General features: G+C 43.2%; 2 protein-coding genes and 1 pseudogene across 2 annotated transcripts in view; all 3 read right to left on the reverse strand.

Annotated features, from left to right (window-relative positions):
* The window catches only part of LOC101623399 (olfactory receptor 1361-like), an 11485-nt gene extending 7219 nt beyond the window's left edge, over nucleotides 1-4266 (reverse strand). The window contains exons 1-2 of the mRNA XM_004677912.2: nucleotides 4082-4266; nucleotides 162-281 (exon numbers count right to left, since the gene is read on the reverse strand). Coding sequence (XP_004677969.2) covers nucleotides 162-281; nucleotides 4082-4266 — 305 coding nt within the window. The remainder of the gene's footprint in view (nucleotides 1-161; nucleotides 282-4081) is intronic.
* Nucleotides 4267-4901: 635 nt separating this feature from the next.
* Nucleotides 4902-5861, reverse strand: LOC101623620 (olfactory receptor 1J4-like). The gene has a single exon (XM_004677913.1). The coding sequence runs from the start codon at nucleotides 5859-5861 to the stop codon at nucleotides 4902-4904; it is 960 nt and encodes a 319-aa protein (XP_004677970.1).
* Nucleotides 5862-10398: 4537 nt separating this feature from the next.
* On the reverse strand, nucleotides 10399-16378 carry LOC101623860 (annotated as a pseudogene).
* Nucleotides 16379-19082: the final 2704 nt, after the last annotated feature.

A 19082-nucleotide genomic window follows, 5' to 3' on the forward strand; every position in this document is an offset into this window, starting at 1 on the left:
ACGAAGTACACTGCTGAGGGGAGCAGCGGGCGGGTCAGGAGAGGTCTGCCATGCCATGTGGTCACCTCCGGGGCAGCCGGGGATCGAACTCATGCTGAGGTGGCTTTAGCTTCTCAGTGCAGTGCTTTAACCCTCTGCGCCACAGGGAGGGCCATTTGTACCTGTTTTTGAACTTCATGTAGATGCTCCCGCAGGGTGTTTCCTCGTTGCAGGAGTCCCTGCTGTTGCTCTGGCTTTCTGCTCCTGCGGGCTGGGCTCTGTGGGCCGCGTAGCCACCTGCACTGCTCAACACGAACATCTCACACACAGGGTCCCGGTTCTGGAAAGTCTGGATCAGGCCCCTTCACTCCTCCAAGAGACCTACATTTGTTACATTTGTCTAGAAACTTCTCTATTTCATCCAGGTTTTTAAATGGGCTTAGGCAGCATCATTGTCAATGTGCTGTTTGAGAACAGAGGGGACGTTACTGGTTCCGTTCACGCTGTTGTTTATTTGTCCGTTTTCCCCACACATTTTATCAAAGAATCGTGTTATCATTTCACAGAATGCTCGTTAGCTTGATTAATGGGATTTAGCTTTATCCTTTTTGTCTGTTTCCCTCTCCTGTTTTCTTCCCTTCTTTTATGTTGCTTGGATTGAACTTGGTGGTTTTTTTTTTTTTTATATTTCTTTATATTTTATATTTATTTTTACATCTTTCCTCACTTTGTACATTATTTCATCTCAGTGTAATTGCCATGGACTCCCACCACCACTTCACCCATGTGCCATCACCACAGTCCCGAGCGCTCCTCCCGCTCCAGTTTTGATCCTGTTCCTCTCTCCTTCCCTGTAGATGTCCCTGGCTTATAGTTGTTCATTGATGATCAGTTTTACTTTATTACAATTGTTCTTTTTTATAGCTTCTTAAGGTGGGTTCTTAGCTTATTATTTCACAGACTGTTTCTGCAAAATAACGGTCTTTTCTACATTTGTACACAAAAGAAAGCATTCCCTGTAAATTATGTTTTACATGGTTTTCACCCAGAGGACTCTATTCTCTAGTGGTTTTCATGATATCTGATTTGGCTCCTGGGTTATTCCTGAGTTTCCCAATTTCCCAAATATGTGTGTGTGTGTGTGTTTGGGCTGGGGGGGTTATAATTTGGAATGATTCTAGTTTATTGAATGTGATCTTTGTGATTTTAGTCCTTTGACTCTTACTGAGGTTTGCTTTATGGCTCAGTGTCTGAGCAAGTTTTGCAAATACTGTTTAAGGTTTTATAAAAGATTCATTCTGCACCTGTGTGGAATACAACCTTCTCTCTGTATGTGCATGAGTCCCTTAGGTTAAGTTTGCCTTTAGATTAAGTGTGCTTTCCAAGTGTTTTATACATTTACGTGATTTTCAGAATCTACTATATCCATGATTACCTTTAGAAGGGTGATATAGTTTCCCATGATAGTGAGTTTCTCCACAGCTTATTGTTTTTGTTTTGTGTCTTTTCCATATTGAAAAATAGTAGAACTGTCCTTTTTTTCCTGGCAAGTGAAAGATCTCATTCTCCCAACATAACATAACATAAGTAATAGTGCTTTTTTGCCTTAAAGTCTATTGTTTGGCAATATATTTTTATGATTTAGCTATTTCAATTATGTTATTTTCCCACTTTATGTATTTTCACATTTTTTGAGTGAACTTGTTATTGATGCTTCAAAGTGTCAGGTAGCCAGGAATAGAGTCACACACTCTCTCAATGTGAAGACACTCCTTTCACAGTGCCCAGAGGGTGCACTGGGCATGACAGCACCCAGCATTCTTTCTAGGGTGCCTGTTCTGAGTCACGCAGCATTTTCATTTGTTATAAGTAGAAATTGTACAGCCCTCCCTGGTGGCGCAGTGGTCAGAGCATGGCACAGCAGACCTCTCCTGTCTCCCTGCTGTCAGCACTGTGTTTCAGTGCATCTGCCTGTTCTGCTCCCCACTCTGTCTCTGGTGAATCTTCTCACTCCTGCACCTCTGGCTTGTACCCCACTTCTTGTATGCATAAGTAAATCAATCTTTAAAAAAACAAATATAGGCCCTCCCTGGTGGCGCAGCGGGTTAAAGCACAGCACTGAGAAGCTAAAGCCACTTCCGCATGAGTTCGATTCCCGCCTGCCCCGGAGGCGACCACATGGCGCGGCAGACCTCTCCTGACCCGCCCGCTGCTCCCCTCAGCAGTGTACTTCGTTGATCTGCCTGTTCTGCTCCCCACTCTGTCTCTGGTGAAGCCTCTCACCGCTCCTGAGCCTCTGGCCTGTACCCCAGTTCTGTATGCACAAATAAATCTTTAAAAATTAAAAAAAAACAAAAAAAAACAAAAAAAAACAAATATAAATTGTACAATGAAAATGGAGAGAAATGAGTTATACAAGGGAGATGTATTGAATGAGAATAACTTTATCTATGTGACTTCATTCCAAAGTTATAATTCAGGGTTACATTAAAAAGGCATGTGTTCCAATGGAATATTACTAAGCAGATAAGAAAAAATAAACATGTGCCTTTTGCAGCAACATGGGAAATATCATGCTTAGTGAAATAAGCCAAAAAGAAAAGGAAAAATACCGATGGTTTCACTCATAGCAGGAGTATAATGGAACAGGTGAGAAAATAGTAACAACAATGAACAGCTATATACCAGAGACATTTTATGGGGGTGGAGTGGGGAATGGGATAAAAAACAGTGAGGGGAGAGAAATGCACTGGACTATGATGATGACACATGGTTGATTTGGTGATGTGAAGCCCACGGGGATTACAACTGTGATGGAAAAATGCACAAAATGATGTAAAAATAAGCTATTATTTAAAAAAAGGTCATGTGTTCTACTGGAAAAAATTTTTTAAAGTATTTATTTGTAAAGATTTTTTAGGGAGGATTTTCAAACTATAGCTCCTGCAATAGAAGCTACAAAGTCTTGATATCATAAACTTTATAAAAACTTCCTTGTATAAAAGTCATCACTGAGAGATGAAGTGTTAGTTGGTATTATCATAAGACGGAGAATGTATTTCGTAGAGAAAAACCTGTACAATTCAAACATTCACAGTTGCTAATGGGAAAGTTATATGAAAAAAAATTAACAACATAATTAGAACACTTGAACATGTGCTCAGGAAAACTGTCCCTTTCAAAAAAATCAAATCAAATAAAGCTAACATATTAACATGAGAATGAAGTGGGAATTTGAAAATATAGCGAGGATGTAAATAAAAGGGCATTCTCCTTTGGACATCCTGGCAACATAGAGAAAGAGCCTAAATATGTTCTGTTTAGATAGTCTATTTCTGAAAATTAAAACAGACAAGTCACATGTTGTGAATATTGAAATTATGCTTTTTCAAACATGCCCCTATTAATGCTGTCTGCAACGGTGAGAGCTCAGGAAGCCGCCATCCTGCAGCAATGGTGAGAGCTGATACAAACCTTGATCACTCTTTGCTGATATTTGGCTGATATATTTACCCTCTTAGCCAAATATCAGGAAGACAGAAATGTAAGATCATGTTGTAAGATTCAGCAAAAATGTACATGGACTTGTACCTGCAGTCTTTTCTCAATGGAGACAAAAAAGGCAAAGAGCAGTTAAAAGGCACAGGAGGGAAATGATGTCAAATAGTTACTGGTTGTTTTTAAATGGGCCACAGTGAGTATTTTTCCATTTCCTTTTTGTTCATACTGTACACATCTATTTAATTTAAATATATTTATTTATTTATGCATCCTTCTTCATTTTGTGCATTTTTTTTTGTCTTGGCTAGTATGCCCATGGATTTCCCACCACCAAGTCACCCGTGGGCGGTCACCGTAGTCCTGTGTGCTATTCCCACCTCAGTTTTGAGCCCATTCCCCACTCGACCCCCCATAAAATGTCTCTGGTATACAGTTGTTCTTTGTTTATCATGTTTACTTTATTACAATTGCTTAAAGAAAATGCTCTACAAGTTTACCATAGCAAGCATGTATTGCTCTGTAAAGGATGCAAATGAAGGAAGCCAGAGGTGAAACGAAAGAATCAAGATCTTGTCTCAGTAACTAATGAGCGTTCACTTACTCGTTGTGGAGTTCATCTGAATGGCGCATCTTGGGGCTCGCAGTTCTCCGCTGCCAGTCCAGTTTCTCTCCTGGATTGTCAACCCCACTAAGCCCCGCTGGTTGTGTCTTCGTGGTGCGTCTTTTTCCACTTGGAGCTTCATCTTTATGAAAGTTGAGTTTGGAAACGGTCAGAGAGTGGAGCATTTTACCCTTCGATGATTACCTGTCACTGTCCCTCGAGTTCTGGGACCTGTTGTGGCCTGAGGGGCTGAGTCCCCACTCTAATCTAGTCTTGTCTGGTGTGCTGCTTTGGTGGTTCCCGCTGTCCGGTTGGCATCAGCTTGGGCAGCTATGGCATGGCCAGTCCCGTATGGGGAGTACGGGTCCCTCCCTCTCCAGGCTGCAGTTCTGTCCTGAGCCTGCTGGTTTCTTTCTGTCTGCCAAGCCATGTTTTCTTCACTCATTATATTGCTTTTTTAAAGAAAGTTTTATTTATTTATGCATACTGAACTGGGTTACAGTCCAAGGTGTGGGGGAAAGAGGATTCTCCAGAGACAGAGTAGAGTGCTGAACACAGGGATTCACTGAAATACAAGCTAAGGGGAGCAGCCGGCAGGTCAGGAGAGGTCTATGTACCATATGGGTCACCTCTGGGGCTGGGGGTCGAGCTCCTGCTACAGTGGCTCAGATAGCTTCTTAGTGCTGTGCTTTAACTCACTGCACTACAGGGAGGGCTCTTGTTAAATTGCTTTTGATGCTGAGCATCCACCCTGCCTTAAATTAAGCGTCTCCAAAACTGGGGACACATAGGTAAAAGGGGTTGCAAGGAAACTGAGCTTCTAATCTGGAAAGGACCCTTTATGGAGAGCACATTTTCCCCAGCCAAAGAGTCTCCACAAAGCCCCCTTCATGTCCCTGTTCCGCAGACTGTAGATGAAGGGGTTCAGCATGGGGGTGACCATCGTGTATATAACAGATACAACCACTCCAGTGTCTGCTGAGTAGGAGGATGAGGGCTGGAAGTACACTAGGAATATTGTGCCATAGAACAGAGTGAGGACTGATAGGTGCGAGCCACAGGTAGAGAAGACTTTGTGCTTCCCGCCAGTGGAGGGGATCCTGAGGATGGTGCAGATGATGTGGGCATAGGACACCAGGACACAGGTGAGAGGGATTGTGCCTGAGAGGACGGCTTCAGTTAACATCGTTACCTGAAAATTGTGGATGTCTGAACAGGCGAGTTTGAGGAGCGGGGGGACATCACAGAAGAAGTGTGGGATGGAGCGGGAGGCACAGAAGGAGAACTGAGACATGAGGAGAGTGAGAGAGAAGGCCAGCAGGTGGGCACAGAGCCAGGATGCGGCGACCAGCAGCAGGCAGCGTTGGGGATGCATGATGGTGGCGTAGTGGAGGGGAAGGCAGATGGCCACGTAGCGGTCATAGGCCATCACGGCCAGCAGGAAGTCATCCAGCAGGGTCAAGGCCATGAAGAAGTACATCTGCACGAAGCACCCAGCGTAGGAGATGGTATGGTCCTGCGTCTGAATGTTGACCAGCACCTTGGGGACAATGGTGCAGCTGAAGCTTGTCTCCGTGAAGGACAGGTTGGCCAGGAAGAAGTACATGGGGGTGTGGAGGTGCTGGTCAGAGCCGATGGCCACGATGATGAGCAGGTTCCCCAACATGGTAACCAAATACATGCCCAGGAAGAGCACAAACAGAACAGGTTGCTGTCTGGGGTGTTCAGAGAAGCCCAGGAGCAGGAAGTCAGAGATGGTAGTTTGGTTTCCAATTCCCATTAATGTAACTGGAGGAAACTCTTGCCTCAAAGAAAAGGAAAACCCAAAAAGTAAAACAATCAAAGCCTTTTTTTCCTTTTTTCTGTGTTCTTGGCAGTGGTCCCAGGTAGACACTGGTGTCTCTGGGAGGGAGGCATGGAATCATGGTAGAGATGACCGCTGTGGTCAGAGATGCTGGCAGGTCTTGTTGGAGGTGACTTGTGTGTTGTCTGGTGATTTTTCCTGTAGGCTCTTAGAGGCATTTGAACTGGGGAGAAACTGGGAGAAATTCCTGTCTTAGGCCACATCTCCCCCCATTAAAATAGGAAAATAATTTATTTCATAGATGTATGAAATTTGAATATCTTGGGAAATACATTTACTAGGACATTACTAACAAAGTTCTCTCTTCCTCTTTTTATAGAAACAGGAATAACTAATAACTGGGATTCAGGTAGTCTGGGTATGATGGCAGTGTCTTCCCTCTTTGTCAAATAAATACAAATAAGATAACTGTATACACTGAAAGGTATTTTACAAATAAGTCCTGCTCTCGTTACCATAATAGCATCAACATTACTAGTCCTTAGAAAAGTTGGTCTTGACACACTATGACTAGATGTGAGTCCTCTCTACACATCCCCAATCCCCTCTGAGCTTCAGTTTTTAGACTGTCAACTATGTATCTACTTAGTATAGTTATCATATAAAATGGTATGTTCATTTTTTTAGACACAGTTCAATACATCCTGATCATGTATGAGGGTTAAGAGTGGTAGATAAAATGGAACCCAAGAGTCCTGACAGAAAATGATGGAACCCCAGATCTCCTCTAGACCTCAGTGCATATTTTGGGTAGATTATTTACTTACTGTGAGCCTCATTTTCTTTATCTGTTTGATGTGGACATAAACCTCCCATACAGGACTGCTGACGGTATCAAAATGCCACAACTTGTTAAAGGGTTCTTTTCCTTCCAGGACCTATGATGCATAAAATCCAAAATGAGAGATATTTAGCTTGTGCTTTGGGATGGCAGAGAGGCCAGAGTATGCCAACGGGCTGGTCTGGACTGATATTAAACTGATGCGGTGACAAATTAGGGTCCTCTGTGCCCTACCACCTTCATTTGGCCACCAGTCGCTGTGGACCATGTTTGAACACGTCTGGCCAGTTTTTCTGGCCTCAGTTTATGCACCTGCTTAAAAAGGATAACAACTGTTCATGACATTTTTAGGATGATAAATTGAGGTAGGATAGTTTGGAACTAGAACAATGATTGGATCATAAAAATGTCATCCAATATTAGCTTATCCTCATAGTCAGCCTTTCTCTTCCTGGAAATAACAAAGTGAGGGTGCTTTCTGGAGTGGCCAGCTGTTCCTCAGGGTCTGTCTAGGATTTTCTGCCTTTTGAAACTAAAAGTTCCATTTCCAGGACACTGCCTTTGTCCCGGGAAGACTGGACTTCGTCTTGTCACTTGGTGAAAAGCTGGCCTTGGACAATTGTGAAGTTTCAGATTCAGAGCTGTAAGCTGCACTGTTGTCTATATCATTGTCATCGGAGATGACAGATCTGCTAGATCCATTAGATCAGAATTGCTCTAACTGCTGAGAACACAGCTTTTTTGACTTATGTAGACCCAAGTTCGAGTCCCAGTGTTACCACCTTGATCAAAGGATGTAACTTCTCAGAACCTCAATCCCAATCATTCTGATATTCAGGTTCAAAGATGAAATAGGGCTTGTTGAACTGTCAGCTGTAGGAGGCAGCATGGAACGATTCTGAAAGCCACGCATGGTGGAGTGGGCCAAGGGTGAATTGCGCTCACACACACTGGGTCAGCACCTACGGCAGTTCTTGGCCACTGCCAGGCCATTTGGGAATGACTGCCCTGAACTGACATTAGGCTGGGCTCTCGAGAAATTCATGAGCTAGCATCCGAGGCTCTTCTCATATCCACATGGTGGCTAATAGAGCAGGTTGTATTTGGCCGTGAGTGAGACAGGACAGGAGGAATAGGGAAAAGGTGTGTGTATGCGTGTGTGTGTGTGTGTGTGTGTGTGTGCAGTGTCTCCCATCTCTACTCCCTCATATCTTACCTGGAAATCCTGACCATCTTCAGATCCTGCCACCATCACCAAGTGTTGGGTTCACCTCCCCTGTTTGGTTGCCACCAAGAGGATTTGGTGGACTCTCAGTTTTCTCCCGTCCTGTAGCAGCAGCACAGCTGAGAGATGTGCAGTCTGTTCTCAGGACAGGCGGTGGGAGGAGCTGTGGGCTTTTCACATGGGGTGTCCCCTGAGGCCCAGTCCCAGCTCTGCTAGTTAGAGACAAGATGGGGCAAATGTCCAACGCTCAGCTGTCCCCACTGGGCCATAGGACCCTGAGGCCCTGCAGTGTCAGGAACACTTTACTTTACAGTGACAGGTCTGAGCCAGTGATCCAAGAGCACTGTTCTTCGTGCCCCTCCTCTAGCGGGCATGGAAATGGGGGGAGTGCCCACTCTAAAGGTCATTCAATCTTCTGCCACCTCTTCTCTTATCCTCCCAAGGAAGGAAGGTCATCACACTTACCTGACACTTTCCCCACCAAGTTCCCTTAGTTCATCCTGGGTAAAGTTAGATTCTCCCCTGGCACAACTTTTCTTTAATTGCCTTTTTCACATCCTGTGACCATAGTTTATAGTTTTTATTTCTGAAATTAGAAGTTCTGGACAACATTCTTCATGGAGCTTTTGTTGGATAATGAAATTGAAAGTTATAAGAATAAAGGTGAGTTAAGAGAAGGGGATGGAGGAAGGAGACTCATTTTGTTACTGGGGACCCTTTGGAAAGACCCACTGGGGTGGCTAAGAAAATGGGCAACACTTCTGGGTCCTACAGGGAGAATAATTTATAGTGAATTTCAGGAAACATTTGGACTGAACTCAGTAGGAGAATGTATGACTATGTCCCATTCCATCATACAACTTAGAATGTTATTTTGGAAGGAACAACAGACACAGTGTCATATAATCTTGTGATAATCATACAATTTATTGAGTGTTTGCTATATGAAGACAGTATTTCAAATACTAAAAAGATGAACAACATGTCTGAGAACTCTGGGTGTCATGGAGTCCTAGCATATGAGAAACCAAGGCACAGAGAGGCTCATGTACTTGCTGAAGATTGAGCTGGAAAGTGGTGGATCTGAGGTTCTGGCCCATGCAGAACAATTTTAGAGCTAGGGAAAACAGAAGCTCAGAGATGTTAAAGTGAGTTATTTAAAGCCACAAACCAGTAGATTTGGAATTTTTCCATTTGCTACCCACAAGCACATGGTGAGATTTTTTATGGTGAGATGATTTATTGTGTCTCTTTTATAGACGAGCAAAGGAATCATGGAGAGATTTGATGATTTTATCATAGTCATACAGTTTGTACAGCTGAATTGTAACTGAGGTTCTTTCACTAAGAGGCTTAGGTTTTTTTTTTTTCAAGATTTTATTTATTTATGCATATAGAACTGGGGCACAGGCCAGAGGTGGTAAGAGGATTCACCAGAGACAGATTGGGGAGCAGAACAGGCAGATCCAGGAAGTACACTGCTGAGGGGAGCAGCGGGTGAGACAGGAGAGGTCTGCTGTGCCATGTGGGTCAGCTCCCTGGCCAGGGATTGAAGTTGTGCTGAGGCAACCTCATAGTGCTGTGTTTTAACTCATTGTACCACCAGGGAGGGCTCAGCTTAGGATTTTATTACTGTGCCAGTGCAGCTGCCTCCTCTGAAAAACATGAACAGCTTTGGAGAGATTGTGAGGTGTCTGGAAGGGAACAAGACAATCCACTCACCAGACCAAGGGGTTTATGCATAAGATTGTAACTCACCCGATAAAACATTGATTCACTGATGTTCCATGTGAGTTGACCCACAAGACTAACAGAATCTTACAGGTAAAATTCCACAAATATGGTTACAGCAGACTTTTCTTGCTCTGCATCAGAACATCTATTGCTTTCCACTGGTTATGTGTGCAACATACATGAGCCAGAGGCAAAGGAAAATGAAGGGAGCTATGTAGACAGTTAAAGAGACTTCAATAGCCAAATCTCATTTGATTTTTTTTTTTAAAGATTTATTCGTACAGAACTGGGGTACAGGCCAGAGATGCGGAGGGTGAGAGGATTCACCAGAGACAGAGTGGGGTGCAGAACAGGCAGATCGACGAAGTACACTGCTGAGGGGAGCAGCGGGCGGGTCAGGAGAGGTCTGCCGCGCCATGTGGTCACCTCCAGGGCAGGCAGGGATCAAACTCATGTAGAAGTGGCTTAAGCTTCTTCGTGTTGTGCTTTAACCCGCTGGGCCACAGGGAGGGCCCCGATTTATTTTTACCAGAAATGCAATAACCTCCCATTGATGCTGTCACCTTTCCATTCCTGAACTGTGGTTAATTTTGGATTTAGGAGCAGTGGTTGATATCTCTACACTGTTTTCACTGAGTACAGTTCTGATTGCATAGTAGCTATCTCAGAGTTCTTATTGGGTAAATGCAGAGCTGCATCATACAGGAGTTATGCTATTCAACCTTCCCTGCTAGCTTTCTCAAGGCCTGCTTCATGTCTATAACCTGCCTCAAGTTATAGATAAAAAAGTTTAGCAGGGGGGTGACCACTGTGTAGATGATCATGACCACACGGTCCTTTGTCACTGAGTAGGCGGATGAAGGGCTATGTACACCGATATTATGGTCCCATAGAACAGAGCCATAACCGTGAGGTGGAACCCACAGGTGGAAAAGACCTTGTACTTCCTCCCGAAGGGACCCGCAGAACAGCCCGGGCAATGTAGACATAAGAAATAATAATGAAGATAAAGGGACTCATGATCACCAAGGAGCCCTCGGTGAAGGCCAACAGCTCATTGACAGACGTGTCAGAGCAGGAGAGCGTTAACAGGGGCTGAACATCACAAAAGAAGTGGTGGATGATGTTGGGCCCACAGAAGGAGAGGTGGGCCATGAGAAGTGTGAGGGTGAGTAAGTGGAGGTGGGAGACAGCCCAGGAGGCGGCCTCCAGCAGGACACAGTGCCTGGGGCTCATGGTGGCGGTGTAATGCAGAGGGTCACAGATGGCCACATAGCGGTCAATGGCCATGGCGGCCAAGAGGAAGCTGTCCGTGATCCCAAAGGCCACAAAGAAATACATCTGGGTGAGGCACTGGGAAAAGGGAATGGTCTTTGTCTGAGTCAGCATGTTCACTAACATCGTGGCATGAGGACAGTGGTGCAGCAGATGTCCACCAGGGACAGTCTGGAGAGGAAGACGTACATGGGGGTTTTCGAGTCCTGTGTCCCCCCAGATGGCTGCAATGATCACTGAGTTGCCAACCACATTGACTAGGTACATGGCCAGGAAGATGGCAAAGGGCCACACCTGTTGTTTGGGATTATTGGTCAGTCCCAGCAGGAGGAATTTGGTGATGTGACCCTGGTGATTTCCTGTGAGAAAAAGGTAATATGGAAGAATGTTAGGTGTTTGTGTCTTGGCTTAGAGTCTTCAAAGTGGTAGAGGGATAACTTCTAGTTTATGCACTGCATAAACCCACCATAAGTCTTCTTCTTATTTTTTTAAATAATATAACAGTTTATAGATTTTATTTATTTATGCATACAGAACGGGGGTACAGGCCAGAGGCTCAGGGGCGGTGAGAGGCTTCACCAGAGACAGAGTGGGGAGCAGAACAGGCAGATCGACGAAGTACACTGCTGAGGGGAGCAGCGGGCGGGTCAGGAGAGGTCTGCCACGCCATGTGGTCACTTCCGGGGCAGGCGGGGATCGAACTCATGTGGAAGTGGCTTACGCTTTTTTGTGCTGTGCTTTAACCCGCTGTGCCACCAGGGAGGGCCCTGTTTTTGTTTTTTTAAGATTATTTTTATGTATGCATTCAAGACAGGCCAGAGGGTGAGAGAATTCACCAGGCACAGGGTGGGGAGCAGAACAGGCAGATTGACTGAAATACACAGCTGAGGGGAGCAGCAGGGAGAGAGGAGAGGTCTGCTGTGCCATGTGGGTCACCTCCCTGACCGGGAAGCAAACTCTTGCTGCAGTGCCTATCAATAGCTTGATAGCTCTGAGACTTTAACCTCTGTGCAGCCAGGGAGGCCCTATATGCTGTTGTTTTAAACTCCCAAGTTTGTGGTAATTTGTTCACAGCAATTACAGGTAACTGATACATATATCTTATAAAAAAATGATACAGACCTTGGCAAAGCCAATCAAGAAACTAAAGAATGCATGGAAAAATGACCAAGAAGAAATTATTTCAGACATCTAAAAATAAAATACGAAAAGTCTTATGAACTAAATTCTAGGATAAATTCCTAGAAAAATATAAGATGTGCAGAAAGAACTTGAATCAACTAATCATTATAATACAGTTAGAAAATAGTAGTCAAATATCTTCCCTCTCTAAAAAGTCTTGGGCCCAAATGGTTTTAAGGTGAATTCTACCAAATGTTTAGAATAATCAATTCTGTTTTATGCAAGTTGTTCCAGAAACTCATTTTGTAAGATTAGTTTATTACTGACTATAAAACCAGGAAAACAAATATATATATTGAGCATAATTTTATTTTCTTCATATATATATGCACACACACACACACATATATATATACACACACACACAGATGCAAAAGCCTAAAATAATACAAAAGTTAAATTTATAAATATAGCACTAAAATAAAGCATTATGAATAAGCAAGATTTGTCTTAGTAATGAAAAAGGTTCATTATCAGAAAAAAACCCATCAGTATACGTTTCTCCACCTTAATAAATTAAAGGAGAAGACGTTTTGTGAGCGTTTTAATTGAAGCAGAACAATATAATTTTTCAAAGTTCAACACTTGCCTACTTTTAACTCTGTTAGCAAAGTAGGTATAGAAGGAATCTTGTATTCCTAATTTGGTATAAGGTGTGTGTGTATATACACGCTCAACCCCTACACACACACACACCTCTCACTCTAAATGAACACTCCGTAGATGCATTTCCTTTAAGATAAGAAATAATATTAGGATATCCATTGTTACTTCAAATATTTATTATTCAGTATTGGAAATCCTGTAAAAGAAGGAAAATTATAAAACTTTCATTATTTAAGGAAGATAGGATTTTTTTTTTCCCCCAGGAGAAAACAACTGACAAACCACGAGAGCCAAGAAGTTGATTCCCTGAGGTGTTGGATACGTGTGGTCCATTAAAAAAATCAAAGGGACAGCCTGGGCGGACCTGGCGGGATGGATGGCGCACGTGAAACGCGTCAGAAGGAGAAAGACAAATACCAGAAAGGTGGCGTCACTTTTGGGTGGAATCAATATAAAGCCAAACCCAAAGCACATCATAGAAATCTGACAGTGGAACTGGGGCTAGCAGAGGAGGAGTGGAGGATGGAGAAGCCGGGGACAGACCAAATTTGAGGGTTTAGAGTGGAGTTTGGTGGAGTATTGTGGAAGCCTCGGTGGGTGTGCGGAGGGGCGACACCTGAAGGGGGCGCTCTCACACCTCTAGATCACAAACAGCGTGCAAACCAATGTTTCCTCAAAAAAAGAAAAAAAACATACTGGATGGTTTCACTCATAGCAGGAGCATAAAGGCACGGGGGCAGGGGTGGGGTGGGGTGGGGGAAGCAACTGTAATAAGGATAAAACGAAAACCAACGAACAATATATCCCAGAGACATTTTACTGGGGGTGGAGTGGGGGTGGGATTAAAAATGGGGGGTGGGGAGAAGTGCGCTGGACTACGGCGATGGCACACGGGTGTTTTGGTGGTGGGAAGCCCATGGGGATTACAACCAAGTTGGAAAAAGGCACCAAATGATGTAAAAATGAAGTACTACTGATAACAATATTAATAAACCAGGACAGGGAGAGCACAGGGACTGTGGTGATGGTGAATGGGTGAAATGGCGGTGGGAATACCCTGGGGACCACACCTGAGACAAGAGAGCAACACTGTACAAAAATGAACAATGATGTAAAACATATAAATAATTTACAAAAATCAATAGCACTTCTCTAAGTAACAGTAGAAACAACCAACTAGAATATAGATGAGAAATAAGATGCTAGTCATTGTTGCAGTAGAAAAACTAAAACTCTAGGAGTTAATCTGTTTACAAATACAGGAAATGAGGACGTGGAGGCATTTGAAAGTCTTCAGAAAGGGCACACAGACCACTGAAGAAATGGAGAGAAATTCTTTTGAATGGCATGAGTTATGTTGTAAAGGTGTCATTTCCCATATTAAACTGTGTTTCATTCAATCTCAATTAAAGTGCTTGTTGGATTGTTGAGACCCCTGGAAATTTATTCTCAAATTTTCATGCCACAGTAGATTGAGAAATAGTGAAGTCAAACTTGAAAATGAAGAGTAAATAGAAGGCACTTCTTTTAGTAGAAATTAAACACGATAATAAAAAGTGTGGCTTTTGGTGCAAGAACAGACATAATGCCAGTGGAAAATGCTTAGAGGCTACTGAAATAAGGGAAAAGGTGGCATTAGTACCGACCAGAACGTATCCAGTTTCCAGCTTTCCAAACTGAGCTTTGCTTGCTGTGGGACTTGGGCAGTCAGGAAAGGTGAGGAGGAGAAGGTCAAGCTGCAGGCTGCGGGCAATCCTTGTCCTGTTCTCTTTACCTGGAGGGTTTCTGCTACCTCTGTGTTTTACATACTGACTTCTTGCATAAGAAGTGTTATGAAGGTAGAGTTGAAAACAACATGAGGGGAGAATCTGAGGTTCCAAGGGAGAGATCTACTCAGAGGCAGAAACTATTGTTAGCAGAAGTGCTAGGACAAGTCAGACCTCCCCAGCAATTTTCTTCCCATTACTAATCTCAGGTGCCACTTTATAAACCCTGTTGCTCTGAAGATGCCCAGAGGTCAGGATGAGTCCATAAATCTGGAACTTTCCTGGCTGTGGGGCTCACCAGAGTCCAGACTGGGGTAGCAGAAGTCGGGTTCTACCTGTCAGCATCAGCCCACGTGCAGACCTTACCCACGGGTTACAAGGCCAACTTGCGATATGTAAATGAAGAAGGAGGAGCAGGAGTGTGGAGATGATGTCGCTGGGAGTTTCGGCACTTGGCCTGCTTTCTGGATTCAGCAATGCTCAGATTTTGCCCTGTTAAATGATCTCTCTGTGTCCAACACTCTAGGATGTGTAGGCTTTGGGTATAATATGGGACTGAACATCACAGCTACTTATGCAGAAGAGGGATAGTGACTTCTAGGGTCACTGGAGAGTCCAGGCATCTTCTCCTCAGCCTCACTGGCCTTGGTGGTTCAGGGAGGAGCACTGGCCGGGAGGTGGCCAGAGCTCTTATTCCAGCAAGGGGGTAAGGACCCGGCTTGGTGTGGGGGCTGATGGGCTCACACCTCCCCGAGAGATGTATGTGTGACTGTCGTCTCAGACATTTCTCTGCCTTTCCTTCAAGAAGGAAGCTCTCAGTGTAGCCTAAGACATCCAGGGCACACTTGCTTCCACCATACCTGCTACACCTGCAGATTTACTCACATGATGAGGAAGAGTGGGGACCTGAAAGGAGATGATTGCCTTCACATGTCACCCCAAGGAGACGGGAGACTTTCCACCCACCACCTTAGGGAACTCATTAAGGAGGAAGTCTTGGGAGAAGACTAGAGATGGAAGATACTCAGGATTCCGGGGTGACAGGTTTCTTCAAATCTCAGATAATTAGTGGCTTGTTATCGTTGGAATTTTATAGGAGGTCAGTGAAAAGATGTAAACATGTCTTGCTACCCACCCTGTCTCCCTCTTTTTATAATCTTGAACTGTTTTCATTAGGTCCAAATATTTTATCATATTAAAAAAAAAGTGTAAGGAGATTTATGCCATGCCTGACTTCATCGCAGCGAGGACCTAATACCAGCAGCCGTCACTTCTGATCTCTTGAGGTGTGAGATAGCAACTGAGCTCCCCATTGATTAACCCTTTGTAGTAAGACCATTATTTTCAGCCAAATGTGAACCCCAAATATACAGAGACTTTTGTGGGAAACTCAGAGATCAGCCTTTTACTGAAGCGAATGAGAAGAATTGGAATTTTTGTCTCTGGTGCATCTAAGGCAGAATCTTCCTGACATGATTATATGGAATTTTTAAGTTTAATTTGTTTTGAATTGGGGGTTTACATTTTGCTCTTTCATATGTGTACTTTCACTTACCCTCCACCTTGCCCACACCCACTCTGCCTCCCCTTTTTACCTTTCCTCTTATAAACATTAAATTCCTTCAGAGCTCGTGATTTGTTCCTACTGTATTCTGCCCATGTATTTTTTTGCTGTTATTTACATTCCACAGATACATGAAACCAACCAATATTTGTCTTTCTATTTCTGATGTATTTCACTTAACATAATCATCTCTAGGTCCTTTGTACCACACGTCACTCTTTCATCTTTTTCATGGTTGTGTAGTATTCCACACAATACATATTCCGCAATTTTGTTATCCATTCTTTCTTTGAAGGGCATTTAGCTTGGTTCCATGACTTGGCAATTGTTGACAGTCCTATACTTAGGCATACTTAAATCTTTTGATATTAGAATTTTCATACTTTGGAATAAATGGTGGTGATACTGCTAGATCATGTGAGCTTTCCATTTTTTTTTTAAGATTTACTTATTTATGCATACAGAACTGGGGTGCAGAGGTGCAGGGGTGGTGAGAGGATTCTCTAGAGACAGTGCCGGGAACAGAACAGGCAAATCGACAAAGTACACTGCTTAGGGGAGCAATGAGGGGGGTGTCTGCTGCGCCCTGTGGATCACCTCCGGGGTGGGGGATCAAACTCGCACTGAAGTGGCTGTGGTTAGCTTGCAGTGCTGCATCCTAACTGGTTGCACCACCAGAGAGGGCCCTCCATTTTTATTTTCTTTAGAAATCTTTATGTCATTTTCCAAAGAGTCTGCACCAGCTCACATTCCCACCAGTGATGGATGAGAGGTCCTTTTTCATCACAACCTTGTGAACACTTGTTGATTACATTCTTTTTTTACATAGGACCTTCTTATCCAGGTGAGGTGATATGTTATTGCGGTTTTGATTTGCATTTCTTTTATAATAAGTTATATTGAACATTTTTTCACAAGTCTATAGGTCATCTGAATGGCTTCTTTAGAAAAGTAGCTACTTAGGACTTTTGTCCATATTTTGACTAGGTAGTTCTTTTTGTTGTTGTTGTTGTTACTGAAGTATGTAAGAACTTTGTAAATTCTAAAGCTTGGACCCTTGTGAGGTATGCGTTGTGCAAATGTTTTTCCCCAACCTTCAGGTTGCCTTTTTGTTTTTGTGATTTCTTTCGAGTTACAAAAGCGTTAGTTAGATGTACTCCGCTGCTTATTTTTACTTCTGTTTCCTTATCTTTAAGATTGAGTTCCTGAATACATTCTTGTGATAGAGGTGGAGTAGTGTTCCCAATGTTTTCTTTCAAGTATTTTATATTGATATTTTGTTCCATTTGCATTAACTTTTGTGCATGGACTTAAGTGCGGATCTGGTTCATTTTTTTGGTCCATCTATCAAAGAGACTATCTTTCCTTCATTGCATGGCCATATTCCTTTGTCAAAGAGCAACTGTGGGTATTTTTGTGCAGGTTTATCTCTGAGCTGCTTTTCTGAGTTTAGGTTTCTTGGGACCACGGTCAATTAACTTTAAAGGTTACTGGAAGCTGTAATTAATGAATTTATTTATTTAACATAGGCCACACATTCTTTACATTTTAAGGCATTTTATTGCACTTAATTGAGCATGAGGAAGTTATGGCACATGAACAGAAGTGGAAATGTGCAGGTACTCCAAGCCAGCATCCCTGAGGCAGAATGATTGGTGGGAGGTGACGGTACCAGCCAGGTGTGCCTGGACAATATGAGCGTTACTGCAAATGGAATTTGTTTCCTGGGTTGCTGGTTTCCTCCTATAATTGGAAGAAAACACAGTGACAGCAATGGGAGGGATCTTGATGTTGGTCCTAGGTGTTCCTGTACATTAAGTTCCTATACACCTCTTGTGATATTTTTTTAAGATTTACTTATTTATGCTTGCAGAACTCAGATATAGGCCAGAGGTGCGGTGGGTGAGACGATTCACCAGAGACAGAGTGGGGAGCAGAATAGGCATATTGGCAAAGTACACTGCTGAGGGGAGCAATGGGCGGATCAGGAGAGGTCTGCTGAGCCACGTGGGTCAGCTCTTGGGGCGGGGAAGCCATTAGTGCTGCAGTGGCTTCAGAGAGCTTCATAATGCAGTGGTTTAACCTGTTGTGCCACCAGGGAGAGCCCTCTTGTGATATTTTTAAGTCAGAAAGCTTATACTGAACTCCAGATCTCACCCTAAGTAAGCTTCTAATGTAGAAAAGTGGTGGTTATAAGAACTTGAAGTGAGATAAAAGGATTCCAGAGAGAGAGAGAGAGAGTGTGTGTATCATGTTACTTTTGTTTTTGACACTAGGAAAATCGGAAATAATGATTAACAACAAATTCATGTTTATGGGGTTGTGTGTTATTAGAGCTTTGTAATCATCATTAATGCTGTTGCCAAATACTTCTGGCTCTCCATGTTACAAGTATATCTTTGGAATTTAACTCCTGGTTCCCTTTGTTGGGGTTGATTCATGAGATTAGCTGTGGACAATAAGTTGTGGTCAGAAGTGCTGTGTGTCACTTTTAGAATGTTTACCAGTATCAAATCTTCAAGAGTCTTTCTCAGCTTCTGACGGAATGATGATTAATATTTATAATGGTGTCTTCTCCATCAGATTTGGTCCCCAAGTAAGTGCGCAGAACCATTGTTCCTTTCTATAATGGGCATGCAATATAAATAAAATTTTTTTTTCAGTTTGAAAGTCCAAAGATTTTGAGTTATTTCACACCCTCACCCTTCCCCTCCAAGTACAAACTAGCTTATTCTGGTTGATAGACATGCTTTTCCATATTAAGGACATCTCAGTGAAAATTCTTGCCATGAGGATAAAGGAAGCATTAGGTGAGATGGGAAAAGTAGTGGAGTACTAAGAATTCATAGAGTGATGACACTTTGGTGTAGGTAGGAGGAATACACACATTTTGTAGATGCTGCTATCTTTCTACCCTTATCATGCATGCTCTCAATTTGAACAAATCTCACAGGGCTTTTTACTATCCCACAAACATTTTTCAGTATTCATTTTTCAGCATTCA

Source organism: Condylura cristata, unplaced genomic scaffold (genome assembly GCF_000260355.1).
Source record: "Condylura cristata isolate star-nosed mole 26May11 unplaced genomic scaffold, ConCri1.0 scaffold00006, whole genome shotgun sequence".
Classification (NCBI taxonomy): Eukaryota; Metazoa; Chordata; class Mammalia; order Eulipotyphla; family Talpidae; genus Condylura; species Condylura cristata.